We start from the raw sequence: 25,186 nt of genomic DNA, 5'->3' as shown, positions 1-25,186 counted from the left end.
TTTTTTTTTTTTTGAGTTAGCTTATTAAACATATCTGATTTGCCTTTGTATAGTCAAATGTAAAAATATTTTTGTCAAATACTTTAATCTGAATATTGTAGGCTAATAATATTACAGTTTTATCAACATCAACAAGTCATCTTTACACTGCACAGAAGCTGTGTCTGGCATGGCATGTTTCTTCACACACACGGCATGCTGCTTAAAGGTGACACACAACAGTTGTATGATGTTAGAAGATAATTGTAATTCATCTCAGCTTATATAAAGTAGGTCTATATAAATTGTAAAATAAAAAGGCCATTCCTCATCCCTGAAGTGGTCAATGACTTCAGGTCAGCGCTAGTTCTGCACGCTCACAAAATCTGCTGGCTGTTATAATCACTGAAGTGGACTACACAGCACTATGAGCATCTATCTTACTTTTCAGTGGATTAATCTAAACACCTCTGATTGGCCATTGCATTCACTTGCTCAACAGATATGTGCGTGATTGGTTATAATGTTGCAAACAACAAAAAGACCTGTCTATCACAAACTGTGTGATTTTGCCTGTGGATTTTTTTAATGTTTTTTTTTTCTGCAACTAAGCGACTAATAAAATTTTGGTCGAACAAGCATCTTCTGGTCGACTAACGATTCGTCGACTATTAGGGGGCAACCCTACTGTAAATAATGGTATTGTCAGTGAGAGAACACCAAGCGTGCGTTTTGTGCTTATATGAGGCAGACCATGTTCTAAGAGAGGGGCTACCTATACTGCACCACAAGGCAAGAGGGGCACTTTATACTATGCATGATCAATGCTCTTGGGCAGGGAGCGTGCTTTGAGAGTTAGTGGGTGGCTGAAGGACATCTTGTTTTATGTAAGGCAGATTGCCGCTCCAAGATGGGGCAGCTTACACTGGATGGGAGTGAGAGCGACTGATGCGTTTCACGCTTTGCACATAGCAGGTAGCAGCTGAAGCGGACTGCATACTGTATATCGTGTGAATGAGTAAGCAGCCAGAGCTTTCTGCACTTGTATGTGCTAAACCGTTGCTCTGAGACGAGGGCTGCTGATGTCGAAAACTGCCTATGCTCCTTATATGGCTGACTCCTGCTCCAAGACAGGGGCTGCTTATAATACATGAATGAGTGAGTGACTGGGTCTCCTCTGTGTTCTATACACTGCTGACCACTGCACTGAGATGGGGGGCTGCTTACACCATGTGAATAAGTGTGCAGCCAAAAAAACGTTTCTGTGTCCTGTACACGGCTGGCCACTGCTCCAAGGCAGGGGCTGCTTATAGCACACGAATGAGTGAGTGACTGGGACTCCTTCTTGCTCTGCACACTACTGACCACTGTGCTGAGGCAGGGAAGCTCATGGCTGGTCGCTGCTCAAATGCAGGGGGCTGCCTACATCGCGTGAACAAGTGAGCGACTGGACTGTCTTGCCTCTACTTGTGACTGGTCGTTGCTCTGAGGTGAGGATCCAGTGAATCCAGCATCCATTGAAAGAGTGAGTGATTGGAATTTTCCTGAGCAAATTACAGACCCATTTCAAATCTTCCGTTTATGTCTAAAAAGCTTGCTTTCCTGTAGCTCAAATAGTAGAGCATGGCGCTAGCAACGCCAAGGTTGTGGGTTCGATTCCCAGGGAAAGCAAGAGCTGTTCAAATGTAAAAACTGTAACTTGAATGCAATGTAAGTTGCTTTGGATAAAAAGCGTCTGCTAAATGCATAAATGTAAAATTTCAGAAAAAGGAAAAAATTGGGATCCGTCCTGCAAAAAAATATCTTTTAAGGAGCCGTCGTGGCCTAATGGTCATGCAAAAGGTTGCGAGTTCAAGTCTCAGGTCCGGCAGGAATTGTAGGTAGGGGGAGTGAATGTACAGCGCTCTCTTCCACCTTCAATACCCTTGAGCAAGACGCCGAACCCCCAACTGCTCCCCGGGCGCCGCAGCATAAATGGCTGCCCACTGCTCTGGGTGTGTGTTCACGGGGTGTGTGTTCACTGCTGTGTGTGTGCACTTAGGATGGGTTAAAAGCAGAGCACAAATTCCGAGTTCAGGTAACCATACTTGGCCATGTCACGTCATTTCACTTTCATATCAATGAAGAAGTTCATAGCACAGAAGCTGCACTTGTCAAAATTACAAATGACTTGCTTCTTGAGTCAGACCAAGGCTGCATCTCATTGCTAGTTTTACTTTACCTTAGTGCTGCGTTCAACAGTATAGATCATGTATTCATAGATCGATTACAAAACTATACAGGTATTCAAGGGCAGGCTTTAAGATGGTTTAGATCTTGCCTTTCCGATCGCTATCACTTTGTCTATTTAAACGGGGAATCATCTCAATGAAATACAGTATGGAGTGCCACAAGGATCTGTCCTAGACCCTCTGCTATTTTCAATATACATGTTGCCCCTTAGTAATATTATTAGAAAATACGGGATTAGTTTCCATTGTTATGCTGATGATACTCAATATATATATTTCAACAAGACCAGATGAAACTTCTAAATTATCTAAGCAAACAGAGTGTGTTAAAAATGTAAAAGACAGGATTACCAATAATTTTCTCCTATTCAGTTTGGATAAGACCAAGATATTACTTAATGGACCAAAAAACAATACACAGAATCTCGTAGATTACAATTTGCATCTAGACGGATGTACTGTTACTTCCTCTACAGTCAAAAATGTGGGTGTTATATTAGACAGCAACTTGTCTTTTGAAAGTCATATTTCCCATGTTACAAAAACAGCATTCTTTCATCTTAGAAACATTGCCAAGTTCAGTCAGGACCACTCTGTTCGAGTCAGAAAATTGTAGAGGTCCTGAACTTATATTTGGCAGCAGGGTTCACTCTGAAGGGGTTTAAACCCCCCTGAAGCCTAATCAATTGCTAGAAATTTTACATGCAACAGTTGTATATTCCAAGCAGAGTAATAAAGTACTGTGAATAAATTTGGACAATTTAGCAATGAGCTGGACAGATGAAATATCTCTGTGTGCAAGCAGTTAAGTGATCACGTATCTGCATAAGGAGCAGTTGGAAATGGAGGAGGGTAAGCGCATGTCTGTGTGACAGACTATGGCAAGTGTGAGTACGGATTAATTTATACAACTTATTAATTGTAGTGGGAGGAGTTACGATGAGCTGAGCGTCAGCTGATGCAGCAAGCTCCATTCGTCGCTCAAACTAGATTTCAGTCAGGACCACTCTGTGAGTCAGAATATTGTAGAGGACCTGAACTTATATTTGGCGGCAGGCTTCACTCTGAAGGGTTCAGTTCTGGGCTATCCACAGGCAAACCTCGCTGAGGTTTGAACCCCCCAACACAAAGACGTAGTAGTTCGACTCTAAGATCATTCAGGGAGTGAACTCTCTGAATGGTTAGGAGGTGGCATGCCCTATTTAAGGAGAGTAGATTCTTACTCTGCTGAGACTAAACCATTATCAGATCAGGTCATGTGTTGGTGCAATAGGCAACAAGACGTTCCAAAGTATTTAATCCATGGCCACATTATCCACATCTTCCCATTGGATGCCAGTGTCTTCCAGGTCTTTTGGAAAGCCTGTCTCTATGTCTCGGTTGATCTTCCTTATTCGCTGTTGATTCAGCCTATGTCCCTCCATCAGTGACGATGATGCTCACAAGGTTGATAAACTTCTGCATTTCCTCAATCAGCTGTCCTGCTTGAAGCTAGGCAAACATTGTCTCCTTAACATAGGCATAGAGGGACTGAAGATGATGTTGTGCTAGCATGAATAGCATTATCACACTATTGTTAAAGGAGCGATTTTAGAATAAATTAAAATGTAGCTACGCCAACCTGCAGCCCTAGAGAAATGGTGTGAGGAATGAAAGGCTAAATATCTGTGTTAATGTGGACCCTCTTAATAAGTTGAAATCAGACTATAGCACAGTTGAAATTAAGTCACATGTAGCCAGTGGAATGTCCGTGTCATCAAAGTCCCTTCTAGGCGAGTAACTTCACGCGAATCAGTCCTTGAAACGCCTCTCAGTTAGGCAGCGCAGCTGCTCTATCCTTCGACATGGAAACACCACTCCATCAAAGGTTATCACCAAGTCTCTGACTAAACATTAAAATCTGTCATTAAAATCGGCAATGAAATCTAACAATAACTGTCTCATAATGGTTCTAAACACACAAATCCCGATATTGCATTTTCTCAGGCTGACAAGTCAATGCTTATGCGCTGTCCTAAATGCATTTCTCAGAGCACTGACCGCATCCACAGCAACTGGAGCCTCCAACAGCAGCCGAATCAACTTAATCCAATTCCTTCATGCAGGGAGGTCCGATCTCGACTGAATTGTTCTTGAGTCCCTACCAAATCAAGCTGCTAATACAGGTCGATGCGGTGAATCGTGTGTTCAAAACACAACCGGAATCTGATAAAGCAAAATCTGTAAGGTCAACATCGTTTTGAAAGCTTTCCTGAGTTAGTGTTACACTGGACAAACTAGAAGACTGTTAAGCGAGTATCTGGGCAACGAATTAGCATTTAGAAGCTGTCTTGAGCCGGACTAGAAGCAAGTGTCTGTGCGACAGAACTGAGAACTGACTCAATATTTGCCTGTGTGACTGTTTTAGCACACGTCTGTGCAACAGAACTCAAGGCTGACTAAGCGCATGTCTGTGTGAGTACGGATGAACTTGTATATCTTATGAATTGAAGTGGGAGGAGTTATGATCAGCTGAGCGTCAGCTGATGCAGCAGGCACGCCGTGGTCTGCCTGAACTACGCTTGAGCTCCATTTGTTACTCAAACTAGATTTACAGAACATGCTACCTGATGCAGAAAAGCTAGTTCATGCATTTATGACCTCTAGACTGGACAATTGTAATGCACTGCTAGGTGTTTGTCTTGCATCTTCAATACACAAGCTACAGATAGTCCAAAATGCAGTGGCTAGAGTCCTTACCAGGTCAAGAAAATATGATCATATTACCCCAATTTTACAGTCTCTGCACTGGCTACCTATTATGTTCCGTATCAGTTACAAAATATTACTACTTACTTTTAAGGCCCTAAATGGTTTAGCTCCTGCGTACCTAACTTGTCTTCTACCACGCTACAATCCATCCTGCTCCCTAAGGTCGCAACACTCTGGACTCTTGGTAGTACCTAGGATAGCAAAGTCCACTAAAGGAGGTAGAGCTTTTTCACATTTGTCTCCCAAACTCTGGAATAGCCTTCCTGATAACGTTCGGGGTTCAGACACACTCTCTCTGTTTAAATCTAGATTAACTACACAGCTCTTCAGCCAAGCATAATATATCTCATAACCTTGTACTTCAGTTACATCTGATCAAATGCACATTTTCTTTCTTTTGCTTAGTTGGAACAGCAGCTACACTAATTTTTCTCTATTACCTTCTCTGTTTCTGCCACGGGATTGGCATCTAGGAATTACACAAGCTTCAGTCTGGATCCAGCCCTTACAAAGACCTGTGATGACCAAACACCTGAGAAGAGATGATGCCAACCCCCCAGAGGACCTCAGATGATGCCAACCCTCAGACAACATGCAAAATTTGGTAGTTTTGTATGACATGTAGACACTTTTATTTTCCGTAAAGCTGCTTTGCAACTAATTGCATTGTGAAAAGCTATAAATATAAACTTGAAATGAATTGAATTGAGCTCCGCACACTGCTGGCTGCCGCTCCACATCATGCGAGTGAATGCTGGAACCTTTCGATCCCTGTACACGGCTGACCATTACTCTGAGGATCTAGTGAGGAGGTTTCAAAGCTATGTGAAGGAGAAAGATTCTAAACTAAAGTAATACGATGCTGCCTGCCATTCTAGCAGCTGAGCCCACCAACCAGGCAAGTGCTCAACGGCCATTGGTTATTGCAGGGAAATAGCTTGATTCAATGAGGCTTTAGGAAGGTTCAGAGAAAGGGATTTCCCCTAGTGTTTTACGCATTGTCGAGAGACCGCCTTGAAAGGGAATCAAAACTACTTGATAATTGAGACTTTAGGTTTTTGGGGGCTTAAAAAAGGAGTGAATGTATTTTTATTGTAGGGTGATTGTGTTCACATGCTGCTAAGACACATTTATATGCAAACACAATGCAAAAGTCAGTTTTGCATCTGATGTCTCCTTTAAGGCTAATACATGGACATGAAGTTAACAAGATATTGCATATTAAGATACCTAATGAAATCTGCAAGTTTGTAGTAAACCTTTACAAACTTTCTTTACTTGGTTGAACTGGTTGCCTGCTGAATGTCTCACCAATTAAGGTAACTTCTTTTGCGTTGAACATCTGTACTCTGTTCCTCAAACATCTGGACACAGACTCGTCTCTTTTCTAAATCCATTATTGGTTATATATTTACTTGAGGGTGGTTTTGGTTTTTTAGGTTTGTGATGAGCTCCACATATCACAGGAAACAACAAGCACGAGCAAGACTTCTGAAACGTTGCGTGACAATGTTTATGGTTTTCAAGTGAGTTTTAATTTGTCAACACTTAATACCTCCATCAATATCTATTAAAGAAAGTTAGCTTGCTTGTTTAACATGTTCATGTTTGCTTTGTCATTGAAGGATGTACACAATGTGGCCCTTTGTGCTTCCCAGGTGTCTCTGTGTGAAGAGGACTCACAGTACGTCAAGACTTGAAATTAAGTATTCAGTGCATTAACAACTGCTAGTATCAGTAAACGCAATTGTCTAGTTTTAGTCTAGTTTGTTAAACTTACAGTTGGACGCTCTGTTTATTCCAGGTAGAGTTGTCGGGCGAGCCAGACATCACATACACTCCTGCCATTGTTGTCAATGAAAGCAATAAAAGTCCTGCAAGCACTGCAGCTTTGATGGATGATCTTCCGGTGTGTTTGACATGTTCAGAAACACTTGTTCAAACAGTCAGTGTGTTTAAAAAAATAAGACTGAATAAACAAATCTTCATATGTACAGCTGCCATTGGTTTTTTATTATTATTTATGCTGAACTTCTGCATGATTAACCTATGAGTTATGCATACAGTAGGTGTATTTTTTGAGGTAGTATTATATTCAACAAAGTACTAGTGCATCAAAATAATTTAAACTAAAAATATTATTTATGGTAAACATTTTTAAGTACTGTGCACTTAAATATTAAATCAAATAAAATGTAAACACTAAGTTTTACTTAACTGTACTTTATAATTGTTTGCTTTGAAAAACTTACTTTTTACATGCTTTGAGGTAATCAGTTTCAACAAATGTTTAGAGTATTCTAAACCAATCAGGTTTTACAGTGATTATATTTCTCTGGGAATAAAGAAACTTCACATTTTCAGTGAGTCTATGGAGTTATGACAACTGGTGGGGCTGGTTTTACACCAGTGGGGCCCATTTTCTTTTATTTCACCAAGAGTCAAGCTCATAAAAACAAAAACTATTTACAAACCACCCTACTAATGATGTAGCTTGTCCTTTTAACTACTTACAGAGCATCCACTCAAAGCAGGTTTTCGACCCATTGCCTGAAAAACAACAAAAGACCTACAGTATGATGTCAGTGTCACTCTGCAATTACTTGCCATCTAGCAGACACTTTTCATCATAGGTGTCTCAGAGTACAATAATTACAGACAGCCCCTAAAGCAAGCTGTAACAGGGCAGCCGTGAAAATTCAAGGGGCAGGACAACATTTACATGGGTGGGCGTGAGAAAGCGTCCCGATTATCCCCCCTGGGGATGGTTCTGCCTGGTTGATCATGGATATAAATGATGATGGAAGATTTATATCTCAGTGTAGTGTTATTTTAGCTTAGTAACCCGTTTAGCATTACTAACAGAACTGTTTAGCTTTTAGAAATCAGTAAATCAAAGTAAAAAAGAAACAACGGGACACTTTAAAATGCTACCAGAATTGAGCAAAGCTGAATTATTATTGTCATTACCCTACTCACGGAGTTTGCCACGTTAGTGAGATATTTCATGTGGATGTGCTAGGCTTCCGTCAGGAAGAAAACAATGACCTCCCTTTCCCACTTAAAACTTCAAGAGTTGGTTTACTGAATGATGCTAGCAGGAACCATCTGCCCTGGTAGTGCGTGTCCCTCATTGATAACGCTTGGGAAGAAGGATTGATTTAGCAAAAACTACATTTACAAGTGTAAAACACAACACTATAACACAAACACATACAAGTAGTAAATAAGAATCAAAAGGACTTGTCTGCACTACATTAACTTTTCTCTCCAAAGAAAATGTATATTGTGTGATGATCATTTCATTAATTTTCTAAGTTACATCTTTTTCTTTAAAGTGATAGTTCACACAAAACCTTTTTAAAATCTGTTATTTACTCACAGTCATGCTGTTCCAAACCTGACTTTGCATTTTTTATGGAACATAAAGGAAGGTATTTTAGTAAATGTCTCTTCAAAATATCATCTTTTGTGTTCTACAGAAGAAAAACAAAAATCTTATAGGATTAGAAAAACATGAGTAAATGATAGAATTTTTATTTCTATTAAGCTGAAAAACAAAGTGACAAGTTAGTTAAACAGTCACTGGATGGACCAAAGGTACGGTGATAATGTGGGTCACAGACAGCCTTTAACTGATATGTACAATGCACATGTGTAGGAGTGAAAAAAAAACATTATTTGCTAATAATTGAGTAAAACATTTTTTTCCACAGTGCATTATATGTAGCTACTAAACAATGTAACACTGCATAAACTACCTGTCTGCTTTTCTATGTTTTAGTGGTTGTCCAAGACAAATTCCTTGAAATCACTGAAATGGCGCCATCCATTGGAATATTTTTCAACTGAACACAGTACGAATTAAGCTTTATGATCAGTATAACTGCTTTCTTTCAGAATCACAGTATTAGTCATTCTATTCAATAGTTGAGTGTCTGACAGTTGGAATCATTTTAATATGTTTAGAGAAATCAATACTACAAAAAACTATTTTTTCATTACTGATAGCTACTCATGCCTCCTTATATGAGTCACAGACTCCGTTTAAATTAAGATACTGATTTGAGCCGTTGCCATGAAACCACAATTATTACAATGTAATAATTATCTTCCCAATACATTGGCTAAAATATAGAATACAAATCAGAATTCACATCTTCTCATTATACATTAAATAATTACTTCACTCAAAACTGAAAACGGTCATCATTTATTTACCCCTGTGTTATTGTTTTGAGGAACACAAAATATTTTTTTTAATAATGAAATTTTGTATTCCACAAAAAAAAAAAAAAACACCATACCATATTTTTATTTTTTTTCTTATTCAATGAAAATTTACAAAAAGAATACAGATTTAGTCTAACTTTAGAAACGGTGCATGTAAGCTATTCCATGTCCGCTTGCAAATTAGTCACTAGATTTTGATAAGGTTCAGCATTCCATCCGGTCTGGCCATATCAATAGGTGATCTTATAAACCGGATCACCCACATGAAGGACACCTGTTTTCTTGACAGTGTAGTACTGTCCCAATATTGGCGCGGTTTTCTGCTTAGGGTCAGTCAGTCGATAGCTGTGATTAAAAAAAAAATGTGGATGTATTAAGAGAAGACAAAATGATATTATGAAATGATCCTATCCAGAGCAAGTGCTTCTTAAATGATTATATTTCTTGCACAACTATAAGTAATACTATTTTTCTAAGATTTTGTTTTATAAGTAAAACACCCTATTACAAAACAGTTTGAAACGCATGCATCCTTAATCTAATTGCATGTGATTTTCCTATGCACACACAATATGACAATTCAAACATATATAAAAATACATATATCTGCATTTTGATAAAATATTATGCCCAGAATTGAGGGATTTTTAGCTAATTTTCATTTTAGTGCATCATTAATTTAACAGGATAAGCATATAAACAAGGTGCTCTACAAACTGAATTCTACTGCAGTATAATAATGTGACTCTTTTCCAGCTTCTGTAAAAATGAACAGTTTCAAGTCTAACATGATAGCCTGATAACATGTAACTGATTAACAAAAGAAAAACAACCCAAGTTATTTGGCAACAGCACAAGGAGGACCTTTGTGCATATGCTCTGGGTGAATCTGAATTCAATTAGTGAAATGAAATGCAATGTTTCTGTCTGTGCGCGCTTACGTTTTGAGAGTGTCCAGTGGTTCTTTCCGGGTGATGACTCCAGTCTCAGGGTCAACAGTGGTAAAAAGGCATCTGAATATTAATGCACAGAATTAATTTACATAAATAATGCATTAGAGATCAGTGTATATTCTACATTACCTTCCACAGCCAACGACTCTCTTTAACTCCACTTGGCCAATCTGAATATGATCCCATGTGTCCTAGTTAAGGAATAACGGTTTTATTTTACATCATAACACATAAAACAGTATTATATTTAGTTATACCTCCGTGAAGGCCTCACAGTCACTGACAACAATACTGGGACGAAACTGAAAGACAGTAACATCCTTATCCAATCTGGTATTCAGGTCCCTAAGAGAGGCCTCTGACATGAGCATGACGGGAGCAGCATCAGGATAGGCCACCTGAAAAATAGTGAAATATCTGATTAGATAAGTGACATAAGAAATAACAGGAAGAAAGTCACAGGAAACATTAATAACGTCAAAAAAAGATCTAAAGTATTTACTATAATTGTGATTTCACAATTTCCAAAATAGTGTTGTTTTTTGAGCCATTTGACAGTTAAAAAGCTAGAAGACAAAAAGCATATAGTTTATATTGCAAGAAACTGTATTAGATTTTCACGTGTTGAAAGGAGAAAAATATACATTTTAAAAATAAATGACTCTTTTGTCAAGATAATTAATAGGTAAAGGTTTTCACTTTTTAAATTTGTATTTGTAGTACGAGACCTGTACAGTGCCCTTCGTCAAACCTTTTCATCCTTAGGAAAGAGGGGCTCTTTCTCAGAAGGCCTCTGGGCTTTCAGATGAGGTTCAAAATGCACCAGACGAACGGCAGTGTCTGATTCCAGGTATCGAGTAAGCCAGTTAGACACATCGTCCCCACAGTCCCTGCCCTGAACGTCTACAGCGAAGACTCTATTCACACAAGCAAATTTCCAAGTTTCAAAAAAAGGCAACTTTGGCCACACTTAAAACGTATGAATGCCACCGTATTTCATCATAAAATACCTTACCAAGTGGAACGTACATACAGTAGTTCAAAATTAAGACAAAGTATTTGGACACTTTGGTTTGTGGAACACGTTCATAGTTAATGTCATGAACTACACCTGTGGTTATTCTGATTGAACGTGTGTGAACCTGAGAAGCATTGACTAAAACTACACACTAAATGTTGTTTTTAAAAGTTAAAAAATGTTTTAAACTGAATAAAAACTTAGAATTAGAAAACTAGGAGATTAGAAGTGTTGTCTTGATAATTAACCAATATAAAATTAGTTTAAGTCAAAGTACTACAATTACTAATTATAACTTAACCCTCTACTGCATAGCGGAAAGTTTTTCTTATGCCCCATGTTAAGTGCATGTTTTTTTAAATGATTGCAACCAATTAAAATGTTTGAAAAGTATCAAAGAACAGTCCAATAAGGTGTGGGAGTCACTATCAAACACCATTTTAAGGTGGGACGTCCTGTTCTGACACATGATCACAGGAGCACATGGTGTGAGAAGGCATTAGTAATGATAGCTTTAGTAATCTTATTTAAAATGACATGAACTGTACATAAAACGTGTGTGTGTGTGTGTGTTTATGAAGGTGTAGAGAAGACTTTTGTCAGGTTTTGTGATTATTTTATTTTGCATGTTCAGAAATTCAGTTCTTTTCGTTGCCTCAGGGCAACATTGTGCAATAAGAGGTAAGAAAGTTGAGGTCCACAGCTCCCGTCCCTAACCAGGATTTCCCATTATGCATGACAAAAAGGGAGGATGCAAGGTTCCTGGGTGCAAAGGAACGTGCAAAAAGTGTAATGTGCACCTCTGTTTCACAGCAGAAGAAGAAGCAGCACTTCTTGAAGTTTAACACAGAGTAAAATCTCATTCCATGAAGTGCATGATGTGAGACGACACACTACATCAGGGCTGGGAAACTCCGGTCCTGGAGGGCCACTGTCCTGCAGAGTTAGCTCCAACCCTAATCAAATGCATCAGAACAAGCTAATGAATGTATTTTAAGATCACTAGAAAGCTACAGGCAGGTGTGTTTGATTAGGGTTGGAGCTAAACTCTGCAGGACAGTGGCCCTCCAGGACCGGAGTTTCCCAGCCTCGCACCACGACACAAACCTACGTCTGAATCAAATGCAATATCAATGCGTTTCAAGTGTTTTTCCCTTTTCACTTAATGATTTCTTGACAGATTTGTGATTTTGAATTGCTCTCTGAACACTGTCTTATGATATGTGACTGGAGAATTTTCTCTGTAATTCTATACCATTGTTGCACAACATTGCCCTGAGGCAATGAAAAAATATTTTGGGAAGGGGGGGTGGAGTGGGTCAAAAAAAAAAAGTTCTCTCAATAAAATGTTCCCAAATAGACCAAAAAATTATGTGGAATAATTTATCATGTACCATTAAAATGCATGCAGTAGAGGGTTAAATAAAAAATAATATATAATAAAAAATAATGAACATTTAAAAAAAACATACTAAAACAAAATAAAAATGGGAAATATTAAATAGCTCAAATATGAATGTATAAATTCAATAATACTAAAATAACTGCTTCACACATCCATTATGACCACAGTGAAGCCAGTTATACTATGCAATGAAATTGATGCATTTTTATGCAATTATAAATACTTACGAGGCCACTCTTTGTAAAACGTAAGTACCTGCAGTCCACAACTGCATTATTGGGCTGGTGAAGAGGAACCCTCAACTCCTCCATCTGGGGTCCATTGAGACACAGCTGCCCACCTTCACAGGTCAAAGACACCAACACCAGACGAGGCTGCTGTCTGCCCGTTACCATGTGGCCGCCCTCCGTGATCACCAGCCAGTGCCTGTAACAAACACACACTCTCTGTAGAATTAACTCTACAACTGTCCATATTCATCTGTAGCCGAAAGCAGTGGTTCCCAACCTGGAAAAATGGATACGTGTAGGTCTTAAAGTGGCAGTACAGAGCGCTGCCACTGTCATTAAAGGGATAGTTCACCCTACAATTTAATTTCTGTCATTTTTCACTCACATGTTGTCCCAAACCTGTATTAATTTCTTTCTTGCGCTGAACACAAAAGATGATATTTTGAAGAATGAGGGCAACCAAACAGTTGCTGGTCCACATTGACTTTGATAGAAAGAAAAATCCTGTGGAAGTCACTGTGGACCAGCAACTGTTTGGTTTTCCACCTTCTTCAAAACAGCATTTATGTTCAGCAGAAGAAAGAAACTCATTCAGGTTTAAAACAGCTTTTGAGTAAATGATGGAATAAAAATAAAGCATTGTGACAGAATTGACAGACAGACGACAATATTTATTTTTGGTGGGAACTATTCATTTAACGTTAACACAACAACAAAACGCTCACTATTCTGGACTGAACCCACTTTGGCCCGTCTCCCGATATTGTTCAAATAAATGCAAAAATGAAAAGGAATTTTTTTTATGCACAGTTGTAAATTTGAACCGGTTGATGAAAATTAATCATTTAGAAATAATAATAATTAGAAATAATTTTGTAATTATGTTCTAAAAATCTGATAAAATAATCACCTAGAATCATTCATCATTTTGACTCATCTCTTTTCTTATAAATGGTTGGAAGTACGAAATATAAGGTTTATCATTTTAAAACTGTCAAAACTTTATTTTATTATGTCAAACATGTTAGTAGGCTAGTTAACATGTTCTTGTCATCCAACCAATGATGGGGGTATGTGTGTGTGGTGTGTGTGTGTGTGTCTCTGTCTGTGTGTCTGTGTCTAAAGTACATGGGCTAATGGCCTACGACGTGATGGAGGTTTGAGGGGCCTCTGACCCCTCTAAAGGCGGCTTGAGCCCTTCCAAAGTATGTCAAAACAAAGACATAGAATAATATGTATTCTGTTGCACACACGTTTTATATTTGAACATTTGTCAAAACTTTGTCGCCTGCGCGCTAAAATAGAAACTAGCAGCAAGACCGCTCGAGCGCTTTCCATGAGCAGACGGTATAAGTTATCATCAGAATAGAAATACTGCCGTTTTCAGAGTGTTATCTCACATTTACATTTTATAAAACATAACAAAAATGTGTAAAAACGATTTAAGACACAGCCTACTGGCTACCTGCGCTCAAAAGACTTCACAAATGGAGGTGCGTCACATAATTATAGACAAACATTCCTTTCAAGAGTAGACCGCATTTCATTTATTATCGTTTATTGATTCATTTGCGTTCAAAGAAATTGCATGACTGAAAAGTAAAAGTGCATACTTTCATCTCAAACTCACCGATCCCGCAGTTCTCCATATTTCAGGCCCATTCGCAGACATTCTGCGGTCTGCACCGACACGGCTTTCCCAGACTTCACAGGATGAACCAGCAGCTGGGTCACGACTCCCACTCGAGTTACCTTCTTCTCTGAACTCGTGTATTTATACACAAGACCGAGTCCGAGCAGAGCAACTGTTGTGCCTACAGCGCATAATACTATTTCCCGGTTTTGGTCGAAGATTTTCACAAACACCTCTTTAAAGTCCATACTTAATTTTCTTAAAATAATATCTGCCTGTGAGATTTCATAAGTCTCAAAGATGTTTTACAGCACTCGGGATATGATGGCTATCTGATGGTGTGTTTTTATCGCAGCCAATGGAAAGGCGCGTTGCTACCAAGTAATTTTAAAGGAACAGTCCATATATAATAACTCGATCACCTTCTGAAACACTTTTCTTGGCAGCTGACATCAAGTCTGCTTTATTTTTCAACCACAGAACACCGATCACTATCTAATAGCTAAAAACAAACAATTACAGAGATTTTGTCATCATTTACTCACCCTCAAGTTGTGCCAAACCTGTATGAGTCTCTTTATTCTACTGAACACAAAAGAAGAATGTGGGTAACGTAACCAAACAGTTTTTGGTCCCCATTGACTTGCATAGTATTTATTTAGGCCTATTTATTTATTTATTCATACTGTGGCAGTCATTGGGTACCAGCAACTGTTTGGTTACCCACATTCTTCAAGTTATCTTTTCTGTTTAGGGGGGGTTCAGAACAACTTGAGGGTCAATGACGATGACAGAATTTGTGTGTGTGGTGTGTGGTGTGTGTGTGTGTGTGTGTGTGTGTGCACCTGGTATTCATCACGTCCTGGGGACCAAATGTCCCCACAAGGATAGTAATACCAGTAAATCTTAATCTTGTGGGGACATTTTTTGGTCCCCATGAGGAAACAAGCATATAAATCATACAGCATAAAGTTTTTTGAAAATCTAAAAATGCAGCATGTTTCCTGTGAGGGCTAAGTTTAGGTGTAGGTTTGGTGTAGGGCAATAGCACATACAGATTGTACAGTATAAAAACCATTACGCCTATGGGATGTCCCCATAAAACATGGAAACCCAACGCGTGTGTGTGTGTGTGTGTGTGCGTGCGTGCGTGCGTGCGTGTGTGTGTGTGTGTGTGTGTGTGTGTGTGTGTGTGCGTGCGTGCGTGCGTGTGTGTGTGTGTGTGTGACCCACGAGATCCACTTTCCTGCAGAGTTTATCTCTAACCCTAATCAAACACACCTGAGCATGCTAATCATTGTCTTCAGGATCATTAGAAAATCACAGGTAAGTGAGTCTGGTCAGGGTTGGAGCTAAACTGTGCAGCGCATTGGCCCTCCAGGGCAAGATTTGAGGAACCCTCCTTTAAATGAATAGGACTGATAAAATAGAAATCCATCCTACAATATCCTGTTTCACTCTGAAATATGTTACATTAAAAGTTAAATGGGTTGCAAATATTTTTTGACTTTAAGGACTGTTCCGGGTTCAAATCAAGTTTGTTGCATGCTTAACGAGTAAGAGTTGTCAGAAGCTTACTGACGGTGACGTCACAGCCATGTGTCCATGGTGTAGTTCGTTTATAGCCGACATTTAGATTTTTACTTCTGACGATTGTATTTTTGTGAAATTTATCATGATGAACAAAACGTAAGAATCATAAACTTTTGTCAGCCACAGTGCTTATTTTCTGCAATAATCCAAAAGCCAATGGAAAAAAAAGATCTATTTGATTTTTTCTGATGATAACTTTCAGGTTGGCCTATAAAAATGTCATGGGGAGTCTAGTGCTCTACTAACACAGACAATAGTTTTGACTTGTTATTTCATCTGGCAGAGTCAAATATCACACATGCAAATAGTTATGGTATTTGCATAACCAAGTGTTTCTGAAAGGGTTAAAAAATCACAGCTTTCTTTGTTTTTATAAACTGTTGAATCAAACTGATTTCCTCAGGTAAATGACAGCATTCTACAAAAACGATTAATGATTTAACTTGGAACATATTCCTTATTAGACCGTTTACAGTGAGAAAATATTTCCCTTTCCATAGTTTCACTGGCATTTGACATGGACAAAAATAAATCTGTTATTTTTTCTCTGTTCTTTTTATTATTATTCTACTCAGCAAATAGTAATTGTTGCCATGTTTCCTTTAGTAAGGTCAAAAATAAAAACATAAATGTACACTCTGTCCTGCCCCCACTGACCTGCTGGTCAAAAGATATTTTTTACCTTTCACGTGGATGTAGATGCCAAACGAAAAAAAAAATCTAGAAGGAAAAGCAACAGATGCTGCCACCATGGGGGGGCAATACAGGCATTTGTTGTAATGGCATTCCTTCTGTCACTGTGTCATGCAGGTTTAATAGCTAAAGGCAAAGTCTTGGGCGCAAAGCGCTTTCTCCTTGGCAGGATGTGAAGATGGCACACACTCCTGTGTGGGCCAAACATAGCCTGAGCAACAAGGCCTCTCTGAATCATGGGGGATACACAGGACACGATGTCCAGATCAGTGCTGAGAGCACTTGGAGAGTCCGTATGCGACAACTGCTGTTTTTCCTAGAGCTCTAGTTCAGACCAAGGTCATATTTATACATTATCTTCAAATGAATTTTATGTGCTAAACATCAAGAGTAATTAAATACCTCAGGTTCAAGAGTCTAAACTTTCCGTGCCGAGATGTTGGCTTTGATATCACCGTTAGATAGACAACTCTGTCCTAGTTTTGAAAAACAAAGTCATTTGCTTCCGATCCGAATATCGTTTTATCACTCCACGTGACCTTAATGTTCTTCAGGAGCTTTCAAAAGGTCAGATTATTCCCTTAACACACTGTACAGAGCTGGGCAGAAAGCAGGAGTCATGTCGGTATGCCATCTGGATCAACAAATACCTGATAGGTGTTTCATTTTGCTGGTTACACTTAAGTCTAGCACAGCGTATTATAGGGGACTCATTACAGTAGTGGAGTGGCAGTCTGGCAATAATATCAGATCATAGTATACTTAATAAAAAGTCTCAGATGTGGTTTTCTCAACATCGCAGCATTGTGAAAACTATTGATCCAACAGGGTTGTGCAAATTGCAGAAGTGAAGAATTGGCTCCTTTTTAAGGAGTTGAATTGGCCACACCCACAGGAAGAGGAATTTGTTGAATTGTAATTTAAAGAATTTATTCCCCAAAGGGGAATGTTCATGGAAACAATTTTGAGATGAGAGGTTAAAATTATAATCAAATGCTTTGTGTTTGCTCTGGGAAATGTTATGTTCTCTCAAAGGAATTAAAATATAGTTTTTCTCCTATCTAATATTATTTCCATCATCAGTTTAGAGAGTGCATGCAGAATTTTGTGAATGACCTGAAATGCATTGCAATATCATTTTTTTCCTCCATCTCATATTTTTTCCACATCATGGAATGTGTTCTTCCACCCTCAATTTTATTTCTTAAAATAAAATATCTATTGTGAGTCTGTCTGTTTGTATAAATGTTTTTTTAACGCTTTTAGGTCTATTTCCTTGAAATAAAGTAAATTTCTTTGAATTTCAATTAATTTTAAGCCTACTTCCTCTTACAAATTCAAATTGCAATTATGCATTCAGTTTGCAATCTCAATTCCAATTAAACTCAAATTCAAGAATTGAATTGAAATTTAAAAGGTGTTCTCAGTCCAAAACCCTACAATGCAAAGCCAAAAATGACTTTCAAGAATGAAAATGAACAAATTCACACTTATACCATAAACATTTCATCTGAACAAAATAAAACACCACTGCAGATCAGACGTTTTTGGTCAAACTTTGTAAAGAACTACTGTCTATTGCACCATATGAAGGTGTAAATGAGCTATTTGAAGTAGAAGACCATTTTAATTCTCATAATAATCATCAAAGTGTTGAATGAGTATAGATGTGTTTGTGTTAAAAGACTCCTAGTGGAGCTCGTTCATCAGTCCACCTCAATCTTGGGTGGTCCGTTCAAGCATCTTTATGTGAATGCTATGAAAATAACTCATGGGACTCATTAAAGATCTACAGTGACTGTGTAAGAAAGTGAGGTGATTCAGACAGAGCTGCGTCTCTTGGAGAAGAGCCTAAACGGTGAGATGTTTCTCAGGTCAGCAGACACAGTGCTAATGGCTGAGCAGCGCTGAGGGTTACACACGCAGCCCGTGGAGCCGGGTTCGAAGAAGTGGTAGGACGATACGTCTCCTTGCTCCATTAGCGCATCGGTGAAGGACATATCCTGCGGGAGGATCACCATTTTCTCTCGGCTTTTGTACCACAGGCAGGAGCACACCGTCTGGAAGTGGAGCACCTCAGCGTAGACGCTCTTCAGCCCTCGCCTTTTATCTCGCCCCACGGCGACTGGGCTCGGAGGGTCCGGACGCCGTGAAACCGGACCTTTTGGTTTATCTTTGGAGAGCAGCGCCCTCTGCTCTGCGTCTCTTCTCTCATCCTCAGTGTTCATCGTCATGAACCGTAGCACCACTAGATTGAGGAAAGCACCAATTACTGTGAGGCCCATCAGGATATAAACAAAACTGAAGGCCACGTAATGAGGGTCGTTCTGGAGAGCGCTGTCCTTCTGTAGGGCTACATAGTCCCCGAAACCGATAGTGGTGAGGGTGATGAAACAGTAGTAGAAGGCATGGAAAAAGGTCCAACCTTCATAGTGGGAGAAGGCAGCTGCTCCTATGCACAAGGTGCTGACGCAGGAAAAGAAGCCAATGATCACCATGTTGGCCATGGAGACTTCCGGCCGCCGCAGGCCCATGCATTTCTTGGCTTTGTGCAACAGGAAGCGGACGAAGGTGTTGATGCGTTCGCCCAGGCTCTGGAACATCACCAGGGTGAGAGGGATGCCCAGAAGCGCATACCCCATGCAGAACGCTTTCCCAGCATCCGTACTGGGGGCGGCATGGCCATAACCTTGGGAAGAAGAGCAGGATACAAGATAAGTGATTCCAAAAAAAAAACCCAATGTTTTCATAGATGACTTGATGTGATGTTGTATGCTTAGATGTCTGCAGACCTTAACCCCTTCAGACCCTGCATCATTTGCAATGCTTTAAACCAGGAGTGCACAATCCTGTTCCTGGAGATCTAACTTCCTTCAAAGTTCAGCTCCAACCCTAATCAAATGCGCCTGAATCAGCTAAGCAAGCTTTAGAGCAACACTTGGGCTGAACCGAAATCACGATGACAAACACTTTGTAAAATAAATGGATGCTTGGATGGATGATTCAGCTAAAGGATTGAATGCGTACACTTGATAATGTCCACTAAGGTTTCGGAGACCACTGAAAATGGCTGTCCCCTCAAAGAGTGCCCTATTTAAGGGTATAGGGGTGATTTTGGACACAGTCTTGGGCTACGTCCGCTCGCTTGCCTCGCTGTCCTATATCCAGCAATGACTTTGAAAGCAGTACAAAGGTACCTCCCAAAACTGATTTCGGAGGCAGTATAATAATGATCTACAACAAGATAGAGAGAGCTTTGGTGTTAACTAAACAAATATTTAATTACTACAATACTAAGTTCCTGCTAGAAATAACATCAAAAGAGGAAAAAGTTGGTCAAAAACATACATTCACACGCAAACTGATCACCAACTGCTACTTTATTCTTTTAGTTCTGCTGTCATGAAATCAAATGCACAGGATTGTGGGATTTCAAAGGCTGCGTAAGATATATCCATGCTGCCTTCAAAAATTGATCAGAATAAAGTATCTCAGCCAACAGGATGACTGCGTCCATAAGTTTAGCCTGCTGATTTGTTGCCTCGCTGCCTTACATCAGGCAATTACTTTGCAGGCAGTGTTTGCACACGTAGGCATCTCACAAAATACTTTTGAGGCAGCGTAATGGTTTAATGATATATTATACAACAAAATAGAATGAGCTTTGGTGATAACTGAGCAAATATTTCTCACTAGAAATAACATCAAAAGTGCAAAAAGTTGATCAGAAACATACATTTACACAAAAACTGACCACCAAATGCAACTTTCAGACGCCATCTTTAATTTTTTAGCTCAACCATCATGGAATGGAATGCACAGGATTGTGGGATATCAAAGGCCCCGAAGGATACATCTATGCTACCTTCAAAAATTGACCAGATGAAGACATCTCAGGAGGCAGGAAGTGAAGCTGGCACTGGACTCGGGCAGCATTTTTCAGCTTTCGGATGCAGCCAATTTAACATCACTGGATTCAGATATGCCTTCCTACCTCTTTCAGACACAGCCTTGATAATTACAGACACGTTTGTTGGAGCAGGGTTGACACTGTCTTCTGTAGGAACGTATCTCTCCAGAAATGGGATTGGACACCACTGTTTAAACCAATAAAAATGTATATTCTTAATAATATGAGTAATGCCTGCCTGGCCAGCTAGACAGGAAAGCTCCTATTTCACCTTTTATATGCTAATTTATGTTCATGCTAGTCACATCAAGTTTAACCTATTATAATCTTAATAGTATCAAGTGATAAGTGAATTTGAAGATCTTTCAGACTTGTAGAACACTGGATAGTCAAGACCATACCAGAGTAAGCTACCATAAAATGTTTGTAGGTCTTCCGTTCCACTCAACGTGAGATTTACTGGCATAATTCAGCTGTGCATAGAATAACATTTGTGATCTTTGGGGGTGGATGTCAGTTAAACAAGCTCTTAAGAAGTCAGAATAAAATTTAATAAGCTAAACAAGCCTTTCAATAACTTTTATTATTGTTATTGGCCAGAATCATCAAACTATTCATCAGATACAAACCCCCCCACGCTTATTTGTACTAGATTTTCTTTAAAAACTCGTAAATATTATTACAGACATTCATTACACTTAGCCATCCCAATTTTATGATGATGCTGTAAACTCCCCAACGAGGGCAGACTAATACGGTATTAGCCTGCATGGAGATTTGTTGAAGCTATGCGCATAGCTGTCAGTATTGGGATGCCAAATAGACCCAAGGATCAAGTTTTCAACAAGCAAATTAGGACAATGAAGTTCAAATTATTTAAGAATAATCTACTGTTATGTAGCTAAAACATTCTTACTTTTATCCGGACATATGCAATGATAATTCTCAACCAATAAAATAAAGTACCATTGTGTTCTGTTGTGTGTGACTATACTTTTTAATGTACACAAACATGTAAATGAATAATAATCATAATTCCAAAATGTAAATGTAATCTAAAAATGGTCAAATCAAAATTAACTGGTTCATTCGAGTCAAAAATATTATTTAATTCATTACATTTTTCACGAAGAAATACTGCCAGGAGAAAAAAAAAAACATTCTTTCAAACGGTACAACTTTTTACCTTATTTACTCCTTAAGAGTGCATATTAATACCTAAATGGTGCATATTAGTATACTATAAATTGTACATATATTATTAGGGTTGCAAAAATGTGGAAAGTTTCCAGTAAATTCGGAAATATTTCAGAAATTTTGGAAACTTTCCAGGATTTGTTTGGAAATATTCCAGGGATATTTGGAAAGTTTACAGAAATTTACTGGAAATTTTCCACCCCTTTGCAACCCTATATATTATTAGTAGCCTACCTTTTAAAAGGGTACAGGCCTAGTGACAGCTTTTGTACCTTTTTTTCATCTGAGTGGATCAAATTATGTTGTGTTGTATATAATCACTTCCCACAAGTGTTTCTGAGCTCTTAAAAGGTCTTTGTGGTCTTTGAGAAATACAGTTATATAGTTATATAGCAATGCAATATCGTTGTCTCCAGCTCGTGAAAACATACATTAGCATTTTGTAGGGTGCTCTTCTAAAAATAACCCATGCATGACCATTTTTGAATGAATCCACCGGAAGCAGTGACCGAAATCACCATGAACAGTAAACACAGGATTAAGCTCTTCAGTAATGACTGTTTGGAGCCTTCTTCTTCAGATTTATCGCATCCTAATCGCATTTCATTAAGTCTTAAGCAATCTTAATGAACATATTTCACCAAGATTGAATTCGAATCTGATTGAATTGAATTTTTATTTTATGCACAAAGCACTTAACTGTTAATTCTACGTTTAAAAAAGGGTCTGCTGTGTTTAGAGGGATTTTGGTGACTGTGTATATATTTTAGAGTTCTAGTAATATTAATAAACTCAGCTATTTCACCAGTTGTTTTCTAAGATGATAATAACACAGATGATGCAATGGAAAACCAAACGATGCCTTTAAGTTAATCGTCCCTCGGTAAATAATAACAATGTCGCCCACACGAACACAAAACAGCATCAGTAAAAAACATAAGACACTTAAATTATGCTATAATCTCAATAATATATATTTTTTAAAAATCTAATAAAACTAAATAAGGCGATTCACCGTTAAAACTTTGAGAAATTGTATTTATTCACACCGTAAGAGAATAAATACTGTGAAATAAAAATGTGAATAAAATTAAACGAAACAAAAACTTAATTTAAAAACTTAAAGTTAATTGTATTATCTTACAGGCAAAACAGCAGGCTAAGAAATAAAACATAATTCGATTAGAATGACCGTCTTCACCAATTAAATGAATCAGTTAGAGCTGAAAAGTTACCTATGGTCGTTATCACAGTGATGGCGAAATAAAAAGAGCCGGCGAACTTCCACTGGACTCCGGCTTTGTGGGGCTTCAGAAGCAACACGACCTTTTCAATCTGATCAAAGTCAAGCCTGGTGAGATTATATTTATGCATAAGTAGAAATTTTCGATAGTCGAGTTTGCTCTTCTGGCTTTTCTCTTGCTTTGACTCGAGAGCGTCGAAGACTCCCGCTCCGATGAGTAAATAGGACAAAGTGCAGATAATTAAGGCGAGTGTCCGCACGTTTTGTCTCTTCATCTTCTCATAGTCGCCTCAAAATATCCCTCAGTTTTCAAAGCTCCGGTCCGGCATAGGAACTTTCCCGATTCATGGCTTGTCATAGCTCCCTTGCACCCCTTGGCAACAAGAATCCAGCTGAGGGTCTCCTGAAAATCTGCCACAAGTACCGCTATTAAAAGAAGTCGTGTTTAGTGGAGCTGTCCCTTCAGCACCACCCCCTCACACGCGCTCCTTATATGGGCATATGTTCCTTCCAGTTAGCGAGTCCACTGGTGAACTGGGAGAACCAAGACAGGTTTATACTGTCACGCTTCATAGATCATATTACACTGTAATTATTAAGTCATTGCTAATTGTATGTCACTTTTTGGAGCTGTTTAAATACATTTGGGAAGGCCTTTTTAGGTTCCCCAAAGAACCCTTCTGTGAACAGTTCTTAAAAGGAAAAACTATTTCTTAGTGTTAAGAATATTGTTGAACTTTGCATTGGAAAGGTTCTATTGATGTTAAAGGTTCTTTATGGAACCACTGATGTCATAAAGAACCTTTATTTTAAGAGGCTATTACTATTAATCTTATAAAAGATGTGTAACAGACACCTCTTCTTTTACATAAAAAACAGATTATATTTAATATATATATATATATATATATATATATATATATATATATATATATATATATATATATATGAACCACTGATGTCATAAAGAACCTTTATTTTAAGAGGCTATTACTATTAATCTTATAAAAGATGTGTAACAGACACCTCTTCTTTTACATAAAAAACAGATTATATTTAATATATATATATATATATATATATATATATATATATATATATATATATATATATATATTAAATATACCTCACCCAGTTACACTTGTAGTGTTCCCGTAGTTTGTAGTTTGACTGGTATAAAAAATAGCTTATAAATATCTTGTTAGGTTATATTATTACCAAATATTGTTTTCAATATTTTTATCAACATGTTTTCTTTGAATTAACACAGGTTTTGTATTTATTTTTGGAACTGATCAATCATAGACCTACTGTTCTGAACTTATGCATCTCTTTTTTTTGTTTTGTTTAGTAAACATTGCTAAAATGATCTACAAATAATGCTTTTTTCACTCAAAAACTGAGATGCGTAAACTCAGATTAATGAAGCCTACGACCAATCAGTTCCAAAACGAAATACAAAATCTATGCTCATTCAAAGAAACAAGCTGACAAAAAGCTTGAATCCAAGATTTAGTAATAATATAGCATAATGAGATATTTACAATTGAAGTTTTTAATAAACTAGCCATTTTTGACCCGAAACACCAAATTATATAAAGGATTTTCAGCACAGCACAAGGGTTGAATCCAGCTTTTCTGCAGATAAATTTTGCTTAAAAATTTGCTTATGCTTTATTAATGCCAATATAATATCTAGTTACAACATTCTGCACATGCACAGTTTCCTAAATTGAAAAAAAAAATCTAATAATATATTAATATAATTCACAATATTCTGCACATGCACAGATTCCTGAATGTAATAACTGTATCTAATAATCAGTAAGTAAATTGGTAATGTCTTACCCATATAATTTGTGGTCACAACACTGCATATGTAGTTTATGGAAGATTTTTATGGGAGGCTTTCAGGGAACTAACCCACTGTAGCTAATGAAGGCTGAAACGTTTTCCAATGGAACACAGTAATCCTGACCCCGTGCACTGTTAGCTGACCCGTTGCATATTTCAACAAATGGTTTTCAGGCTTCATAAATTGTTGTCTAGCAACATAATTAACATTCTAGTCCTTGAGTAAACATCAGTGGTCCTTGTGAGCTTTTGCAGACGCTCCA

General features: G+C 38.2%; 2 protein-coding genes across 2 annotated transcripts; both read right to left on the bottom strand.

Moving 5' to 3' along the window:
* Positions 1 to 8,482: 8,482 nt before the first annotated feature.
* Positions 8,483 to 15,181, bottom strand: marc1 (mitochondrial amidoxime reducing component 1). Its single transcript, XM_079443555.1, has 7 exons — positions 14,431 to 15,181; positions 12,826 to 12,996; positions 10,899 to 11,064; positions 10,405 to 10,545; positions 10,277 to 10,338; positions 10,136 to 10,207; positions 8,483 to 9,539 (listed from the first exon to the last, which is right to left on the bottom strand). Exons 1-7 carry the CDS (start codon positions 14,679 to 14,681, stop codon positions 9,425 to 9,427), a joined length of 978 nt encoding a protein of 325 aa, XP_079299681.1. The 5' UTR covers positions 14,682 to 15,181; the 3' UTR covers positions 8,483 to 9,424.
* A 3,358-nt stretch (positions 15,182 to 18,539) lies between these two features.
* Positions 18,540 to 23,344, bottom strand: LOC306886084 (potassium channel subfamily K member 3-like; the record flags this gene model as incomplete). Its single annotated transcript, XM_079442957.1, has 2 exons — positions 18,540 to 19,408; positions 23,062 to 23,344. 2 exons carry the CDS (start codon positions 23,342 to 23,344, stop codon positions 18,540 to 18,542), a joined length of 1,152 nt encoding a protein of 383 aa, XP_079299083.1.
* Positions 23,345 to 25,186: the final 1,842 nt, after the last annotated feature.

Source organism: Barbus barbus (assembly GCF_936440315.1).
Source record: "Barbus barbus genome assembly, chromosome: 20".
Lineage (NCBI taxonomy): Eukaryota > Metazoa > Chordata > Actinopteri > Cypriniformes > Cyprinidae > Barbus > Barbus barbus.
Note: the sequence above shows the minus strand (reverse complement) of the source record. Positions and strands in the feature narration are given on the sequence as shown.

Excerpts from the sequence above, each read along its gene's own strand:
- marc1 (XM_079443555.1), bottom strand. The coding sequence starts at position 14,681 with ATGGACTTTAAAGAGGTGTTTGTGAAAATCTTCGACCAAAACCGGGAA. Across the intron at positions 12,997-14,430 it reads TATGGAGAACTGCGGGATCG|GCACTGGCTGGTGATCACGG; the intron begins GTGAGTTTGAGA and ends TGTTTGTTACAG. Across the intron at positions 10,339-10,404 it reads ACTGTGAGGCCTTCACGGAG|GACACATGGGATCATATTCA; the intron begins GTATAACTAAAT and ends TTCCTTAACTAG.